Source organism: Chelonoidis abingdonii, chromosome 5 (genome assembly GCF_003597395.2).
Source record: "Chelonoidis abingdonii isolate Lonesome George chromosome 5, CheloAbing_2.0, whole genome shotgun sequence".
Classification (NCBI taxonomy): Eukaryota; Metazoa; Chordata; order Testudines; family Testudinidae; genus Chelonoidis; species Chelonoidis abingdonii.
In genome coordinates, this window is record NC_133773.1 from 67,207,282 (window position 1) to 67,227,891 (window position 20,610).

A 20,610-nucleotide genomic window follows, 5' to 3' on the forward strand; every position below is an offset into this window, starting at 1 on the left:
GGAGACATAATCACACTGTGCTTTATAGATAAATAAAAGTTGTGAGTCTTTCTGTGTAAAAGCAAATGTACAGTTTCTCCAAACAAAAAACATATGCTGCATATATCATTCATGATATGCGGAAGGTAATGAAAGGCAGATGAGCCTCTTTTCCCTTGGCCTTCAGATAAAAAGTAGTGTTATATGTTTCTCAGGTTACTACAATAAAATATAATTATGGCTGTATTGCAACATTCACTGAAGTCAAGAATGTTTAAAATTTAAGGGGTTTATTCTCCTTTTGTCAAGCATTTTCTACATACAGAACATCCACATGGTGTTAGTTACAGAAGAAAAATGCATAAGTGACAGACTACTGTAAATAACTGAGTAACAGTTTACATGGTTCTCATTCACAATGGGAAAAATTGTTAAAAAGGAAAACAGATTTAGTAGCTAGAAATGTAAGCAGATTTTTATTTTAATTAAACCTACCTGCCAGGAAGTTTCCTCAAGCTAAAGAGAGATCTACTGTATCACACAGCACAGGATGCTAAATACACACACAATTACAACGCTGGAAAATTTCAGGTTTCTAAGTGGTTTTACACAATCTAAACTGGAGTAAAATTTTACTTAGAAAAGATTTTTTTTCCTAATTGCTTTAGTAATCAAAGGACAGTTTAAAAGCTCATAAGCATTCCTTAAGAAAATAAAAAAATAAAAAATAAAAATTACCCCAAAATATTTATGTCATTACTGTAAGTCAGGATAGATGTTTTACTGCTGGCTTCAATTAGTCACATTTTTTCTGATTCTATATACTATCATTGTTCTAAATTTAAGAACCTTATCATTCTCATTTAGATGTGCAAGCTAATGTTCAAATGTAGAGTAACAGTTAGTTAAACTAAAAAAAATACAAGGAATTTTTTATTTTATTTTATTTGCAATAATCCAGTTAGAGATTTGGTGTGGAAAATCTACTAAGGAAATGGAAAAGGTTATGAAATACTTGTACATGACATAATGCACAAGCAAAAACTCTATCCACTGGTTGTAGTCTTAAATCCAGTTCTGAGTTTTATGTTAAGTTCTTCAAAATGCATGTTTCATAAAATTATTTTAAAAAATAAGTTTTCCCGCCAGGACAAGTGAAGCTTCATATCAGTTTGACAAAGTGTGATTTATTCTAAGCAGATACACATCATTTTTGTCTTTAATAGACCTGAAACTCCCTGTTGATACAACCCTGTGATAGCAAAGTAACTTGACACTTATATCTGTTACAAAAAAGGTAAAACTTCTGCTATCAGTTGAAATTATCTCAACTAAAACTCACAATAAAAATAAATTTCTCAAACTGCAGTGATCCAAACAGAGTAACGTGCTCCACAACCTGATGGAGACTAAAAACTTGAGATACTAAATGCCTCTTTTTAATACACAAAATCCTATAGTCACGCTGGGAATAAATTAAATAATTTCTACTCTTCCTTTTCCTTGTGAGACATTCCCTTCAAGGCACAAAAAGATTGAACAGTGGATAGGACAGAACATTTCAGTTTAAGAAGTCTAAGGTTGCACAACACTTCTTATTTTTGTTGGAAGAAAACCAAACTGGAATTTAAATATATTTCAGTATGCCACTTACAAATGCAATGGATCATATTAAGTCCTTTGTAACTCCCTGAACTGTAGGTTTGTTTTTTTTACTAGTTTAAAATATTGTATCATCATTTCACAATTAAGCTTTATAATTGCTCTCATTATTAAGGTGTACCATAAATTTCAATATTGATTTTAATCAACCAATGTATCCTCAGATGGTGATCAGTAATAAGTCTCTTTGATGAGTAATCACAGTTTTAATAATTTTTTATGTCAAAGTTAATATCAAATTGTATCTGAACCAAACAAATGACAGATACAGAAGGGTCTAAATTTCAAAGGAAAGCAATCTAAATTTAAAGAATGGAGTTAAGTGCAATGTACTGTAGAACTATTCATTCAGTAATTATCTAATATGATTCTTTATGCTTCTCCAACCCAAATTACTGTGTTGCCTCTCTCAACTTCAGTAATTTCACAATTTAATTTATTGAGTCTTCCATCCAGGATGAACAGGGATTCCTTGGAAGGTGTCATAAGGTACTGGCCAAAGAGACCACTGTCCTTGATTATCCGGTTCTTAGTGTTCCATGGCCATTCTTCTGTCTTGACAGGCTCTTTAAGGCTCTTTACCATTTTAACTTTGCCAGAGGAGAGCTCTACAAAGAGCACATCAGTTTGTGTGCTGGAGCTAGCATAGATGTTGTACTGATGGGCTTCAGTAAATGATGGCTGAAAAGCAACATCAGATATGTGCAAGTTAGTGTGAATATCAAATGCATCCTGTACTTCTCCTCTGATTGTAATGGACTGGACCTTCATGAGACCTTTCACATCATCAATGCTGACAAGGTAGTGCCCATCTGGAGAGATATATGGAGTGCCTGTCACATCACCATTGTATCCAATCACAGAATCAGTGACACTGTCCACAATAAGCTGTGGTGGTATAGCCCCAGTTGTATCAGGCTTGCAGCAGATAAAATAACATCCTCCAAGTTGTGTATAAGCCAGAGACTGAGGAATACAATTATACTCCTTTAAACTAATTGTCTTGATGTATGACATAGTTTCAAGATCCATTTTCTGGAGCACAGGCTCATCTTTGTGAAGAATAAATCCAAACCTAAGAGGAAAAAGCACAACATCAAAAAAAGAAAGCCCATAGTCTAATTATGTACAAACAAGCAATAAATGCAAGGAAAGTAGAGGAGTTAAGATGTATAACAATATGTTCTTGCATATCTCAATTTCAAATGTTTCAAACAGTAAACTGCTTAAAAACATCTATGTTTTCTTGGCTTCTTTGCAATCATAATTCAGAATTTGTAAACCAAAATATTTTAAAATCATAGATCTAGTTAATTGGAAGAGCATAATTTGTTTTTTTTTTTACAAAGGGTAAGAGGTAAACATTATTCCAGATGGGTCTAAATCTATTGACATTTTGTATACTCAGTTATAAAATCAAGTAACTTTTACCAAAACCAGAAGGGATAAAAAGCTTGAATATCAAGATGCAGTACATCCTGCATATTTTAATTTACTCATTTAGTTCTCATATTTTGTTGAGATCATCAGATTAATCCACCTGAATTGCTACTCAGATAATAATGCAAATCCTTCTAATTTAATTCACCTGAAATAAATATCAAATAAGGATTTAGGTTTATGTTTTTTCAACCACAAGGACCTCCTTTGTAAAATTTTTAAACATCCCTTTGTAAATCACAGAATTTCCATTGAAAATGAGTTGTACAATTAAACCTTAAAATCTCTGTTTTATATTGATAAAAATTTTAATATAAACTCCATATTAGGTCTCTATCTGCATATTGTCCCACAAAGAAACATTTCTGGTCCCAATAATTATTTCGCGAGAGTGCAATCCAAACCTTAAACATTTTCTAAAGCTTAGGAAGTGCACAGTACTCTTCCGTTCAAGACAAGAGCATCAGTAGAATTTTTTCTTAACAGGTGCTTCATCTCAATACATGTCAAACTGTAACTGACCCCTGGCTCCTAAGAGCCAGGTTTTCTTGCTGCTGCGTGCTAATATATCTGGAAAGCATGACAATCTGAACCAATGGGTTAACAGGATTAATAACAAATAAGGATAACAGTGATGCTGGGACAGGAAATTGGAATGGATTGACTGAACAAGATTAGGCTCATATTGTGTTTTGGAAAGTCTGATTTTGGATGCCTTTTCTTTTAGCTTTGACCTTGACTAAAATACCCTTCCATACTCTTCTCATGAAGCCTACTGAGTCTCCTGATGCATGATATTGTGTTGCTGAAGGTGCAAAATACAGTATTCACACTTCTGCAGTAAGAGCAATGCAATTTCACTAATGCTACACACATTGTGAAATGGCAAATGCACGTTTGTCAGACATTTAAAACAATATTGGGCACTATTACATACCGAATTACCATTTGTAACATGAGGTCACTTATCAAGCAACAGTATGAAATCTTAAAACTATATGGTCCATCTCAATGCACATATCAACATACTGCATACAAATGCAGAGAGGTAGCATGATTTAACAAAGGTGACTAGAAAAGAGTAAATAACTAAATCCTGATGTCCTTTACGTAATGGCCTCTAGTGAGAGTGATCTTTGGGGATTAATCCCTGAACCTCCAGTGCTAACTGTAAAGGAGCATTAATTGGTAGCTACAGTGGACTCATTCTTTCCATGAATCAACTGGAAAAACACACACTTAACAATGGTTTATACTTACCTGTTACTCAATCTTTTCCCATGCAAACCAATCAACTGGATTTTTATATGGACAAGCAATAACTGGGCAAGATAACATCTTCAATTCTGAAGCAAAACTCCCCTTTGGCTTAATCTTTAATACCAAAATCCTTCCTCTTCCCTCAAAAAAATTGTAACATTAAGATTGCTAAGTCAAGCATCCAAAAGTCAGTAAATACAAATCAAAAATGGTTTGTCTCACAGCATTAGCTCAGCTTAACAACACAGCCTTTCTACTATATGGTGTGCATTAATAAAAACAAAAATTACATTTAACAAGGAAAACAGGATTTGAAACCACCACGTATATGTAACTCAGCTGAGTTAACATTGTGGGAGAAAATCTTAACCTTTGGCATTTCTTGACTTTTGAGATCAGTGAATACAATTGGTGGTTTAAAAAATAAATAAATCAGATGTTTTCATTTAAATCATATATTTTATAAATTAAATACCTTTTTCTTTTAAAAATAAACCTGTTTAAAATTAAATTTAAAATTATAACAATGTATGTTAAGGCCTAAACCTACTACAATTTATTTGTTGACCTGTGGCCATTATCCTGAAGAGGTTCTGAGGCAAACTTAATTCATATATTGTTTGCAAAATTACTTTTATGAGTCAAGCTAATATAGCTAAAGTGAAAGCAAAAAACATACAGTATAAATGTTAACATTATTAATGTTAAGGTAAGTTTGGCAATAAAGCTGAGGCCCAGCGATGTCTATTAGTAGTTATAGTTTTGTTAGCAGAAATAGCATAGGAGTTAGCATAGATTATATTTAGTAATATGTTCCTAGTGATAAACGTGTAAACTGCAAAAGTACCAGTACAACTTTTGAAATAACGGAATTTTAGGGACTTTGTAACAGGAGCTAATCACATTGATGTATTAAAAATATTAGGAAATATACTGATGGAAATAGTATCAGAGGGATAGCCGTGTTACTCTGGATCTGTAAAAGCACCCAAGAGTCCTGTGGCACCTTACAGACTAACAGACGTTTTGGAGCATGAGCTTTCGTGGGTGCATCCGATGAAGTGGGTATTCACCCACAAAAGCTCATGCTCCAAAACATCTGTTAGTCTATAAGGTGCCACAGGACTCTTTGCTGATGGAAATAGCTTATGTTAAGAGCTGAAACATTAATTATGATCATTCAGGATACCATGCACAGGCAAGGGACTAAAATTTAACAAGTTATCATCCTGGACATGTGTGGGTGTTCAGAGTATAAAAGCTAATACAATTATATTTGCAAGTGGGTTCAACAAAATAACAAGAGCAGGCAGCAGGCCAAATCCTCACTTCCACTTGCAATGTGCCCCACTTATTGTTCTTTCCATCTTCCTTTCTAATGGTCTCCATAAGATTGAGCAATAGAGGACGACATTTTGTTATTTTTACATTGCTTTATTATAATTTTCTATGATTTCAATTATATTTATTTCCAATACCTAAAACTCAGTGTCTGTGTGTGCACCTACCAATCTCATACTTAATACAAATTCTTACTTAGTGACTGAAGAAAGGAATCTTATTTGTGACCTGCGAAATTTCCACTCTAAAGTTATAAAAGGCTACAATTTAAACATTTAAATAAATAAATATGCTGGAAGAATGAGCCTCCTCTCGTTGCCCCATCTCAAAAGAGATATATTAGAATTGGAAAAGGTGCAGAGAAGAGCAACAAAAATGATTTTGGGTATAGAACAGCTTCCATATGAGAAGATATTAAAAAGACTGGGACTGTTCAGCTTAGAAAAGAGATGACTAAGGAGAGATATGATAGAAGCTTATATAATCACAAATGGTGTTGAGATAGTGAATAAGGCAGTGTTATTTACATAACACAGAACTAGGGATCACCCTATGTAATTAAAAGGCAACAGGTTTAAAACAACCAAAAGGAAGTACTATTTCACACAACCCACAGTCAACCTGTGAAACACTGCCAGAGAATGTGGTGAAGACCAAAAGTATAATTAGGTTCAAGAAAGAATTAGATAAGACAGGTCCATCTATGGCTATTATCATAAAGTGGTTAGTATGTTACAGATAGAGATAAGTAAAAGATTTTTGTAAGAAATAGAGTATCTGCATCACATTTGACGAAAACAATATTTATAACCATTAAAATGAATTTAACCTTGTTCCTTAGAACATAATGACTATCCAAAGCAGCAAGTTGCCAAGTTTTCATCAAGTTACTGGGGAAAAAAGAAGTTAAAGAAAAGAATACCTATAATAAGTAACTGATTCGGCAGGACTGGCCTTACCATGAGGCAAACTGATGCAGCTGCCTCAGGTGCTAGACTGTGGAAGGGCGCCACTAGGACCCAGAGTATAGAAAATTGTATCTGTTGCTAGTGTATATGTATTCTCTCTGCTCTAGATGCACAGAAATGGTGGAGTGCTGCGCTGGAGGAAGGAGGGCACAAGAGACATAACAGGCAGGCAAGAGAAAAGGGGAGAGGGAATAACAGAAAGCAGCAGGAGCTGCAGAAAGAGAGAGAGGAGGACGAGCCTCTTATGTACCTCTTTAGCACTCCCAGAAGCCTGGACTGAATAACACCAGCTTCTCAGGGAGCTTCCTGTTTCCCTGAACCCACTTGAGGAGAACAGGCAAGCTGAAGTAGTAGGAGCCAGTTAGACCCATAATACACTAATATCTTCCCTCACTCAGGCCCTGCTAACAGTCTGCTTATTTTTCCCCTTCAACTGAGTGTTGAGAGCCGCTATAGCTGGCACAGAACAGCAGTCATGAGTGAAAGAAGAAACGCTCCTCTAGGCAGCATTCAGAAAAAGAAAAAAAGCAAAGGAAGCTTTTCTATCTAAGCAGGAAGGTGCTCTCCTGAGATACATAGTCACAAATGTTCACAGTGAGCCTTCCAGCCCCAGTGAAGATGTGAGTGTTGAGGAGATGCCTGATCTTCCAGTTGTCAGATTGCAGGTGACCTGGCAGCTACTTCAGTATCCATATCTCCATCTCAAATGGATGTAACCAAGCACATTCCTGAAGAAAAGTGTAGATCAGAGAAGAGTGTGGTGGAGGTGCAAGAAAGAGCTGCTGTTGAGTTTAGTTCCTTTAGTCTAGATGATCAAGGACTGAGGACCCACTTGAGCACTAGGCTAAGGGACTTCCTTGTACTGCCTGGGCCACAGCAAGTGAAAAACTTCATGTTCCCCAAAGACAATGAAAATAGAAGTTTCCATTCAACACAATACTGGTGTGAAATCCCCAATGGTGAACAAAGTGGAGAGGCCCATAGCTTATTTACTCAAAATACCCAGAATGCTGCATATTGTTTTTGCTGCAAACTTTCCAAGTCTAATGTTCCAGCCACATGGGTTCCTCAGGCACAAAGGACTGGAAAAATCTGGCTAGAATATGGCAATGCAGGAAGAAGGCGAAAATCTCAGAAAGCATTACCATAGGTGGCAAGAGCTTGAGATGAGACTAGGTTAAAGGCCCCCATAGATGCTGAGCATAAGAGAAGTGCATCAGAATCTCTTTACTGGCAAAAGTTCTGAAAAGGCTCATTACCACTGTGAGATGCTTGCTACCCAAAATCATGCCATTGCATGGACTTCAAGTCAGCTGTATGTGCCAAACATGGAAACTTCCTTAAAAACGTGGAGCTGATGGCTCAGTTTGATGCTGTAATCCAGGAAGCGTCTAAGAAGAGTCATCACCCAAGAAATGTACACACACCACTACCTTGGAAACAATTCAACATGAGATCATACAGTTACTGCAACAAAAGTCAAACAGAAGATGTGGCAGCAAGATATTACTCTGTTGTTCTGGACTGCACACTTGACATCAGCCATACAAAACGATATGACTTTAATGGCGTGTTTTGTAACAACAACAAGAATCTAGTGAAAAGTCCATGCAATGGTGACTGTAGAGTAGCATTTTCCAGATTGATTGACATGATGAACTAAGGAGAACTGCCGCACCAGCTATCTCCGTTACTACCACTGTTTTAGGTTGGTACGACCTCTACGCAATAGGTCATACATAACAGGAGCTTGTCACTAGACACACAAGGACATACAGCTCGTTACGCGACAACTATCACAAATGAATGCTCCACTACACATGACGGAGAGATATACAAGCTTAGGACAGTACCTGAGTTGTAGCCACAGCACAAATGGCTGCTGAGCTCTGTGCCTTTAACTCACACACAACTATTTCAAATTTGATGACAATACATATCTCCAGATCAGTGGCACTGCTATGGGCACCCGCATGGGCCCAAATATGCCAATATTTTTAGGCTGACCTGGAACAACGCTTCCTCAGCTCTCGTCACTCACGCCCTTCTCTACCTACGCTACATTGATGACATCTTCATCATGGACCCATGGAAGGAGACTCTAGAAAAATTCACCACGATTTCAACAACTTCCACCCCACCATCAACCTCAGCCTGGACCAATCTACATGGGAGGTCCACTTTCTAGACACCACGGTGCAAATAAGTGATGGTCACATTAACACCACCCTATATCGAAAACCTACCAACCGCTATGCCTACCTTCATGCCTCCAGCTTCCATCCTGGGCACATCACATGATCCATTGTCTACAGCCAAGCACTGAGGTACAACTGCATCTGCTCTAACCCCTCAGACAGAGACCTTTCAACTGTTTCAGAATTGAGACCTTTCAAAGTTTTGGCCCAAGAAAGGAGGCATGGGGGCATCATTTGAGCTCCCCGCTTCAGGTGCCAAAATGTTGTGGGCCCTGTGATTAGGACTAGCAACAGGTTATCAAAGTTGTTATTCATTGACTTATTTGTACTGAGCTAATCATATAGGGACAAACTTTTAAACACTTCAGCATTAGAGTTGGATAGACTCAGAAATACTCAGGCAGCTCAACAATACAGTTGAACAGAAGCAGTAGAATAGAAAGTTTGGGAGGGAGTAGCTGCTTATCCTGTGCTTGGAGATAAGAACTCAATGAACTGTATTTTTGGTACACTTGTATGTTTCTGTGAGGGCTGAGTAGCAGTGGTTGTAGACCTCTTAACAAGCCAGGTGAGAGAGATCAGTTTGCTCATACCTGCATGAGGACTGTGCAGCTGAGACCCCATGTCTGAGGTTTTTGAGGCTCTTTCTATACTGCAGCTGGGAGGTGTGACTTGGGCAAGCTCAGCTCAATGTAGCACACTAAAAAGAGCAGTGTGGATGTTGCAGTTCTGGTGGTGATTGGGACTAGCCACCTTGTGTTGGACCCAGGGGGCCCAGCAGGCTTGGATTTGGACAGCAGCCCAAGCTGTCACCGGTGCCACCATGTCCATGCTGCTATCTGTAGTGTACTACCTTGAGCTCAGCTAACATGAGTCTATCAGGACTGGGAATCATATCTCCCATCTGCAGTATATTGACACCCCAAGTGGTTAATCCCTCTCTGTCTTGTCAGCATGGGATTAAATAATGGAATTTAGTATATAAACCTGTTGCCAGGATAACTCCTGAGCAGGTGAATAGGAACAGCAAGCAAGGGAGTTTGGTTTCTTTCTGTTCAGACAGAGCTTTACACCAGGTGGGAGATATGGAGGATGACAGAACAACCAATATGCTTGCCTTGAGTATAGTAGGAGTATAGAAGGACCAACAATAAAGGAATTGGAGAGAATAGAAACTGAAGAAACAGACTGGTTTGTTGTGACCAAGAGGTGGAAGAGAACCAGGAGACATTCAACCCATCTAGAAGTACTGAATCATTCTCAGATACTCATGGGTCAACTACCAAGGAACTGGTCTCTGGGAGGCAGAAGAGAAAGCTACAAAATACACCTGATGGATATCTTTGCAAGCAGCTACCAAGAAAGATTCTTCAGACATCCTGAAAAGGCAAGCATTCATCATGGGCAACTCCATACTGAGAAGAATGACAGGACAGCCATTGCAGCAAGGGACATGAGTATAGCAGGAGAATGTGGTATCTTTTTGGAGCGAAAATACGAGATGTAACTGCAATACTGGATGAGACTCTGAAGTCATGTGGCAAGTCTCCACTGAAGTTCATATACACTGGAGCAAATGATATGACATGATTTGAAACTGCACATATATAGAAAACATCAAGTATCATGTAAAAAGCGACTATGAGTCCTGTGGCACCTTACAGACTAACAGATGTATTGGAGTATAAGCGTGCGTCTGACGAAGTGAGTATTCACCAACAAATGCTTATGCTCCAATACTCTGTTAGTCTATAAGGTGCCACAGGACTCTTTTTACAGATCCAGACTAACACGGCTACCCCTCTGATATCAGGTATCATGGAAGGGAGCTGAAGAAGGGAAAAGTCCAAATGATATTCTTGGCTGCGTGAACAGTGTGAAGCTGAAGGTTTTGGTTTTGTGGAACACTGGGCCATATTTCATTGGGAAAGTGGCCTGTATAAACAGAACAGCTGACATCTTAAAAGTAGTGGAAGCTAATCTTCTCCATTGGAATGACAGGAGTGCATTAAACTAACAATGCAACGGAAGAGAGGTATGGAGGCAAATTTGGTACAAAATCAACTCAGCATATTGTTAACAAATTTAAACACTGTGAGAAACAATGTAAAGATATAATTAGCATTACTGAAACTTGGTGGGACAATTCATATGATTGGAATGTTAAAATTACTGGTTATAATCTGTTTAGGATAGAGAGAATTGGTCAAAGATGTGGTGACACTATTAAAGACACCATTTTACAGCTATTGATAATGCAGAACCACAGGATCCTGAATGAATATATCAATCAATGTGCTCACTATCAATGCCTAGGAGCAGGTACTTGTGGAGGTCTGTTACAGACCATAAAATCACAACAAGAACCGGATGAGTAACTCCTTAAGCACCTGCCTGTAACATGTGGAAAGAAAAAATGTTATGTCAATTTGGGGGAAACATGCTAAAGCTATCATGCAACCAGTAGTAAAAAACACCAATAAAGTTGCTAAAGGTTATAGAAGATAATTTTCTAACACAAAAAAGTATTGCATCCACCACACGGTAACTATTTTGGACCTCATTATGATGGTCATTAAACACTGAACTGAAAATTGGTTATTGTCTAGAGACCTGATTTTAACCCGATGCTATTCAATATGGGCAAACAAGAGGACAGTCAAAACCAGTAATACTTGGTGCTTCAAGAGGACTACTTTTCCAAAGCTGAGGCAAATTATGAGCAAAATTGTTTGTGAGGAAAAAGTTAGACAGAAAAATGTGAGTGAAAATTGAGAATTCTTTAAGAAGAATTAGATGGCCAAAAAGCCAAGATTCCAAAAAATTAAGAGAAAAGATAAAGTTGGCTAAATACCCATCTTTGCTCAGTGATACAGTGAAAGCAGAAATTAGAAATAAAATAGAAAAAGATAAATGAGAAAAAAAGGAAACATACAACAAGCAATATAAATTAGATGTTAAGGGTAGAAAATTGGTAAGAGACATCAGGGAAAAAATCATGGCTAAAGAAAATAAGGGGAAGGGTTTTTTAAGTACATTAGTAATACAAACAATCCTGGCAATGATATAGGCCCATTACTAGAGGAGATGGTAAAATTATTATTAACGATGCAAAAAAGGCAAAAGTGTTCAATAAATACTTCTGTTCTGTATTTGGGAAGAAAATGATGAAGTACTTTCTAGATCATTTGTAACTAAGGAGGATATTAATCAGCATCTACTAGTACCTAATGATGACAGGGCAGTCATACAGAGTGGTATAGACCACTTGACAAGCTTGATCCGTTCATACAAAATGCTTTTTTATACTGTCAAATGAAAAAGTATACATCTAGGAATAAGGAATACAGGCCATACCTACAGAACAGGCAACTGTCTCCTGGAAAGCAGTGACTCTGAAAGTCGACCTAAGGTCCGTTGATTCCAGCTCTGTTATTCACGTATCTGGAGTGGTGTAACTTAGGTCGACTTATCCCCATAGTGAAGACAAACCCATAATAAACAAGCAACATTAGCTTCTAGTGTAATGATATGTGAAAAAGAGCTAATGTGATCCTTGGATTTATAGCAGAGGAATAGTGAGTAGGCGTGGGGAGGTGATTTTGCTTCTGTGTATAGCATTGGTGAGACTGATACTGGAATACTGTGTACAATTCTAGTGGCCACATTTTTAAAAATATTTTAAAAAATTACAGAGGGTACAGAAAAGGATAAGAATAGTGACTTGAGGGCTGAACAAAATGCCATACAGGATGAGACTTAAGGCTTAATTTGTTTAACTTATTGAAAAGGTTGAGAAGTGACTTGATTAAAGCATGTAAGTACTTTCACATGAAAAAAATACTGGGTACTAACGGGCTCTTTAATTTATTGAGAAAAGATATAACAAACAAATCAATGGCTGAAAACTGAAGCCAGACAAATTCAAATACGAAATTAAAGGCATACATTTTAAGAAGTGAGGGTGACTAATCACTGGAACAAACTACCCACAGAAGAGGTGGATTCTCCATATCTTGTTATCCTCAAACCAAGACTAGATGCCTTTCTGTAAGATCTTCTTCAGCCAAACACAAGTTATGCTTTAGTCAAACACAAGATGTTAGGCTTTAGACTAGACTAAGTGGGTGAAATTTAATGGTCTCTGATATACAAGAAGGGCAGACTAGATGATCTAGCCTGACAGCTTAAATATATAACTTTGCTAGATAGTAATGATTATGAACTGAATAGAGGCACTGGATTTATGGTTTATTACAATAATCTATAACCCACTCCCCCGCCAGCTTCTTTAGCTTCTCCTCCTCCCCCTTTTTTTCCTCTTATGACTGGAAATGTATTAATGGGACACTTCATCTTGAATGGTCCCTTAAAATACTTATGCTAACCAATCTCTTCCACCTTGTATTTAGCTGTGAAATTGTGAGTACATTTCCCAGACTGGAAGAAAATCTCTGTGTAAGCTGGAAATCTTTCCTCTCATCAACAGAAGTTGATCCAATAAGAAATATTACCTCACCCCCCTTGTTTCTCTAATACCCTGGGACCATCACAACTATGATAACACTGCACAGATGATTTAATGTTTTTTTCTGACAAACTATGAAACACAGTTAGTCCTACTCTAAGGCCTTGTCTACACAAGAAAATTGTATTAATTTAATGAAATTGGTTTAGAAACTGATTCAATTAAATCAATACAACCTCCTTATTTAGGCATTCTTGATTTTGATTTAAGAGTATCTATACAAGGGGGTTGGATTGATTTAACCAAATCTGTTTTTTAACCAATTTTGTTAAATTGATGCCATTTTCTTGTGGAGTCAAAGGGTCAAGTAACACCAAATAGGCTGCTGGCAAACCAGCTTATCTAGCAGCTAAAAAGTTGTAATTTAACTGATTTGTTGCAAAACCTTAAAATCACCATTTTTTTTTTAATCAATGTAGGGAAAGAGGGAGGAAGAGAGATTTTAAAGAGCATTTTTAAAGGCTGCTTTTCTACTTATAACTGTATTTTTAGAAAGAGTCTCTGAAATTGGGATGGGGATGGGTGGATGTGTGCGTGCAGGGGATGGTTGTATGTGTGTGCAGGGGACGGCTCTGTGTGTGTGCATGCATGCATGAAAAGAGGGTCTGCAGTTAAGGCACTGGACTGGGATTCAGGTATCCAGTTTCAGAATCTGCCACAGACTGCTTGCACAACTTTGAAGAAGTTACTTAAGCTCTCTGTGCCTCAATTTCCATCTCTAAAACAGTGATACTACTACTTTCTTTCTGACATCCTTTGTCATTTTCTTACATTTCATACTCTGGGGCAAAGACTCGCTCCTACTTTCTATGTATACAGCATGACAAGAAGGTGATCTCAGTTGGGGCCTCCAGATGCTACAGTAATAAAAATAAAAGGAAAAATAATGTACACCTCCATGCCCTAGAGGTAGGATGTGTTGCCACTGCTCTCACTTGGAAAGTTTGGTGAGAGGAAGCAGAATTAAGTTATGGTTCAATCTCAGAAGAGTCTCATCAACCAAGCTGCTGTGCAGATACATTAAATCAGCACATCTCAGTTGCCCTGACAACTTATTCCTGGCCAGATCTTTCCTCATGTTGGCTGTGTTGATCCCCCACAGTCCTTCAGTGGAGGGAAGACTGCAGCTGCCTTCTGCTGCAAACCTTACCCAGTAGACTTTTCCCTCTCAAAGGCCACAGCCAAGGTCTGAACCAGCATAGACACTGGGTGGCTGATTCCAGCCCACTCTATTAAAGCACATGTGGCTGGAATTTTCAAAGGAGCTGGGCACCTTACTTACTTAGGTTTCTTTCAGAATCTAAGCCTATAAAGTAAACATAAGATAGCATGCAGAAGCTCCTGTATTCATAAAGACCTTGGCTTTTCATGCCACATTTGGACCATTTTAAAAAGGAAGATTTTAGTTTTAAAATTAACCGCACACCATTTTTGGTCTATAGCTTTTATCATTTCCATACTCTACTGATTTCACACAAGGGCATTTTAATTAACCTTTTCTAAATGAAAAAATGAATGACCAGCTGTGCACGTACATTCTTCAAACTAAATGTCTCCTCCAGCCTAGAACCAGGTCTTCTTATAAGGTACTGATCTAGTAACTTGGTGGGGGGGCAGGAGAGGAAGGGGTTGATATTTATAATTTTACATTTTTAAAGATTGTCAAAAGGAGCCCCAGGCCTGGGCTGGCCATTCTTTTGAGGGATATAAACCTAAATAAATAAATACTAATAAAATGTACTGTTGCTCACAGGTGTTTTTATGTTAATTAGCCATAAACATGTGGAAGCTCCTCAAGCAGCAGTGAATGGCTTGGGGGCCTAGCACTGGGATAGATATGGAAGCTTTTCTCTCAAGACTGCCAGATGTATGCAGTTTTCAGAGTAGCAGCCATGTTAGTCTGTATCACAAAAAGAACAGAAGTACTTGTGGCAGTGTTGTTGTAGCTGTGTCAGCCCCTGAATATTAGAGAGACAAGGTGGGTGACGTAATATCTTTTATTGGACCAATAACTTCTGTTGGTGAGAGAGACAAGCTTGAGGGCTTGTCTACACTTGCACTTCACAGCACTGCAACTTTCTCGCTCACAGGTGTGAAAAAACAGTGCAGCGCTGGTAGTTACGCCCCTCATGGAGGTGGTTTTTTTAGAACGCTGGGACAGCTCTCTCCCAGCGCTGTGCCATGAGCACACAAGCCATGAAAGGTGTGCCATGGGTGGTATTGATCGTTTAAGCAGTGGAGATATGTCTGAAGGTTTTGCTTCTGTTGTTCTGGCAGAGTCTGGTGCTACTTTGAGTGGTATGTCCTGGCTGTGGGGAGCTTGCTTCTGATGATGAGTTGGAAAGGCTAGGGTGTTGTTTTAAGGCAGAGGAGGCAGTTTAGGAAAGATTTCTTTCAAGACAGAGTCCCATCAAGCATGCATAATAGTTTTTTGATGATACCCTGGCCTATATGGTTCTAGTGTGAGGTGGTAGGTGGCAATTTGAGGGGTGCAGTTGGAGTCGGTTTATTTCTGCATTGAAGCAGGTTCTCTTGGGGTATGTGGGTGGCCATTTCCATGATGCAATCTACTCCGGAGGAATGTCTTTGTTTGGTGAAGGTGGTTATGAATGCGTTAAGGTGTATATTCCAGACTTTCTTCTCAGAGCATATTCTGTGGTATATGAGTTGAGTACAATAATCAACACCCGCCACAACATACCTTTCAATATCCCTGGGTCCTACACATGCCATCACATCACATAGTGTACTTCACTGAGTGCACTAAATGCCCCAGTAACAACTATGTGAGTGAAACCAGATAATTACTACATTTTTGAATAAACTAACACAGGAAAATGATAAAAGACAAAAACACCATATCAGCTGTAGCGCTTCTCACAAAGCGATCACTCTATATCTGACCTCTCAGTCCTCATCCTCAAAGGATACCTGCATAAAACTTTCAAAAGATGAGCCTGGGAGCTAAAATTCATAACTTTGCTATCAGGGGTGGCTCCAGGCCCCAGCATGCCAAGCATGTGCTTGGGGCGGCAAGCCACAGGGGGCAGGCAGCAGGAGGTCCGCCAAAGCTGCAGGACCAGCGGACCCTCCGCAGGCAAACCGCCAGAGGCAACCTGCCTGTTGTGCTTGGGGTGGCAAAATCCCTAGAGCTGCCCCTGTTTGCTAGACACTAAAAATTATAGAGCAAATAGAGACAGTAGATTTATGGTATATTACAATAATCTATAACCCACTAAAAAAAAACTCACCTCCCTCCCCCCACCCCCTCCAATCACTGGAAGGATACTAATGAGCCACTTTACGTGAATGGTTCCTTGAAATATTTGTTAACTACTTATGCTAAACAATCTTTTCCACATTGTGTTTTTCTGTGACATTTTGAGTACATTTCCCAGACCTGAAGAAGAGCTCTGTGTAAACTCTAAAGCTTGTCCTGCTCAGTAACGGAAATTTTCCAGTAAAAGATAATACCTCGCCCATATTGTGTCTATGACACTGCCAGTTAGAATTTGGCCTAAGTTAATAGCAAACTGATTAGGTTGGTGTTGGTCCTGCTTTGAGGGGACTAGATGACCTCCTGAGGTCTCTTCCAACCCTAATGTTCTATGATTCTATGAAATGGCATTTCTGCCATCTCATGTCTTCTCAATGTCCTATATGAAATGAATGGTTTATTATTTCAGTCCTGACTCCTTGTAGAATGATGTCCACTTCCCAAAACTGGCTTTAAATAGAATGCGTTGTTGACAGTCTCAGCAGACTGGTTAGTGATTTCAGAATGGTCAGAGATTTCACTATCCACTTAGCTTTATGTAAGGTTCTTTCTGATCTGTATGTGGAAGTCTGTACTGCTATCCCCTATGCTTCACCTGCAGGAATTCAATGGATGCAGGATGCAGGAATTCAATTTCTATTACAAATTTCAAAAGCATTTAATTTTAAAATATTTTTGTTTTTAAAAAATATAGCCACGCATAATCATGCCAAGAAATTTTGTCTGTGGCTTATGTGCTGTATGACTATTTTATGACTAGGCCTCCAGTAGAACAAGTGATACACCACAGAGCCTTCAGTCTTCCCAAATGATTCATAGGTAAGAAGTGGTATGTTTAATGCAAAGTTTCCTCTCGTACAAGTTGATATGTAGAGTCCTCCCATTGTTCATTAATCCCTGATAAATATTTATGAGTTTAACCCTCATGTCTCCTCCATACAATAAAATCAAGCATGGTATCAGGCAGCCTATATGACATTTGTCAGAGCACGTACCGGAACTCAAACAACTCAAGTCTGCAAGACTCAGTAGCTAAAACTTATTTTTTTCAACCATTTACTTTACAATTAATGAAGGTGGGAAGCTGTAACCTGCAGGCACATCACTGTATTTAGAGTATTTGTCAGAGTTACAAAAGCTGTAGACAGTTGTTTCTTTCTCCATTTATTCTATCTGACTGTCTAATACAAATCTCAATCTATCTAAATTTAGCCAAATTGTATTTTGTGACAAACAATCAAAAGAAGGTTTCAGAGTGGTAGCCGTGTTAGTCTGTATTAGCAAAAACAATGAGGTGTCCTTGTGGTACCTTAGAGACTAACAAATTTATTTGGGCATAAGCTTTCGTGGGCTAAAACCCACTTCACCAGATGCATGTAGTGAAAAATACAGTAAGCTCTATATATAAGAAAAGATGGGAGTTGCCTTACCAAATGGAGGGTCAGTGCTAATAAGGCCAATTCAATTAAGGTGAATAGGCCACTTCTACCTTAATTGAATTGGCCTCATTAGCACCGACCCCCCACTTGGTAAGGCAACTCCCATCTTTTCATATATATACGGCTTACTGTATTTTTTACCCCATGCATCTGATGAAATGGGCTTATCTCACAAAAGCTTATGCCCAAATAAATTTGTTAGTCTCTAAGGTGCCACATATCAGAGGGGTAGCCGTGTTAGTCTGGATCTGTAAAAGCAGCAAAGAGTCCTGTGGCACCTTATAGACTAACAGACATTTTGGAGTATGAGCTTTCATGGGTGAATACCCACCTCATCAGATGAATGCCACCGTGGTGCCACAATGACTCCTCATTGTTTTTAATCAAAAGAAGAAATCTGAAGCAATAATACTTTGCTTTTCTACAGCACTTTTTAGCTCGGGGGCCTAGAAGCACTTTACAAACACGAATGAATTAAGCTTCATAATATCCACATTAAGTGCTCTGGGTAAGTACTATTATTATAGTGCCAACTTGGGTAAATTGAGGAAAAGAGAAATTAAATGACCTCTCCAAAATGATACAGTGCAGTTGGGAAGACAATCCAGGAATCCTCACTCAGTGCCCTGCTCTACATTAGACCACACTTCCCCCAGAAGTAAAGCACAACCAATACAGATATTTATTTATTTTTCTAATTCAAATGAAAGTGGCTGTATTTAAACATATAGTATCTTTAACAACTAAGTTAACAATATGTTCCAGCTGACTCCCTGTATTGTCTCAAAATCTATATCTGACATAAGCCTTTTTTTTTACTATGTTATGTGTTCCTTAATATTTAGCTATGCTTATATTAATGCATGTTGCCTCCTGTAAAGGAAAGATTGAGTAATGTTCACCATAAAATACAAAAGAAACAGCATCCTAGATGAACTTCATATGAAAGCTGAGGTGAAATATATCAGTTCTTAAATAGCAGTTACATTCATAGTTAGTAGAAAAAATGCACAGAGAAGTACAAATGGATACATTTATTATAGCTCTAAAGCTAGAGCTGGAACAGGTTCTGAATATCTCAAAAGCTGGGACATAGTTGAGAAATGGATGAGCTCTTCTGAGCCCTAGATTTATGGAACCAATAACCAATATATAGGCATAACCAGAGAATGGGAAAACACTAACAGCTTAGATCGCTGTGGCATGTTTTTTCACATAAACATCCCCCATTATGAAAGACTTCCACTACCTTCCTATATCCATTACAGCCACTGCAAACCAGTTCCCTTTCATTCAATACCTTTCATGGTCATGCCTTTAGCTACTTCTCAAAATTCTTCTCTCTAGTTTCTCCATTCTGACAATAACAGCCTCTTCTCCCACTCTGAGGTTTTCTTACGTCATCAGCTTTGTGAAACATTTTATCTCTATTGTCTTCAACCAGCGAGTACCCACATACTTCAGGTATGATCAATTTTCCACATTCTCTCATAGAATCAATGGAATTGCCATGGCAGGTGATCTGTCTGGTCCAGCCTCCTGTCTGATAGTAGCCACTACTGGCTATCTAAGAAACCCTGCAGCAAGCAGTTATGAAATAGCCCGCACCCAGGGACAGTTTCTTCCCCAGCCCTTTCATTGAGAGTTGGCTTATGTGCTGAAGCATGGGGGTTTAATTCAGATTTCAAGGTATGTTTACTTTTAAATCCTAACAATGGTAATTCTGGATATTCATGCTACCCATATTACATGCTTAAGTGATATTTCAAGTTCTACCTGCCTCTTTTTGTTTGTTATCTCTACCTACGCTTGCATTGTTTTTCAGTACATTTCCATTGTTTTAACTGTTGTGGCCAGTGAGAAGAAGGAATCATACATTATACAAATATATTGGGTTATAATGTATATCCTCAAAAGGAATAGAACAGAAGTCTTTCACTATATGAGAAAATATCGCGTGAGAGTGCAGTATACATATTCTGCTGCCACCATGAGATTTATATAGCTACCTCCTTTCCGTTGCCTGAAACACTTACATAAGTGATTTTCATTGTCTTTTAGTGCATGAGTTATTTTCACAATTGCTCCAACTCTACAGCTACTGCAGAAAAAGAACCTGGTAAAACCCACTGTTGGATATGCTTTATATAATACTCCTGTTCAAATTCTACATCTGTGCCATTTGGACTGAAGCACGCTCCCTGATGCCATCGAGTAGACCAAGAGGAGTAAAGATTCTCTTTTATTGACAGAAGGTGTCCTCAGTTTGATTATTTTCTTTCTTTGTTAGATGCATCTTTATTTCTACGCCCACTTTAAAAATGCTTTGAAGGTATTAGCACAGTTTAAAGTCTAGGTGATTCTGTGGATAGATGAATCTGAAGTCCAGATGCTTATCTGAAATCTTATATGAACTACCAAGCCTGTGGAAGCTTTCCCACCCAACATCCTCCTTGTTCCCAGCAAAAGAAACACCTCTTATAGCCAATAGCTTCTAGATCCGCCAACCATGTCTGGG

General features: G+C 38.3%; 1 protein-coding gene across 1 annotated transcript in view; it reads right to left on the reverse strand.

Moving 5' to 3' along the window:
* Window positions 1–252: 252 nt before the first annotated feature.
* Window positions 253–20,610, reverse strand: part of FSTL5 (follistatin like 5) — a 525,582-nt gene continuing 505,224 nt past the window's right edge. Inside the window, exon 15 of the mRNA XM_032787223.2 lies at window positions 253–2,716. Coding sequence (XP_032643114.1) covers window positions 2,014–2,716 — 703 coding nt within the window. The 3' untranslated portion in view covers window positions 253–2,013. The remainder of the gene's footprint in view (window positions 2,717–20,610) is intronic.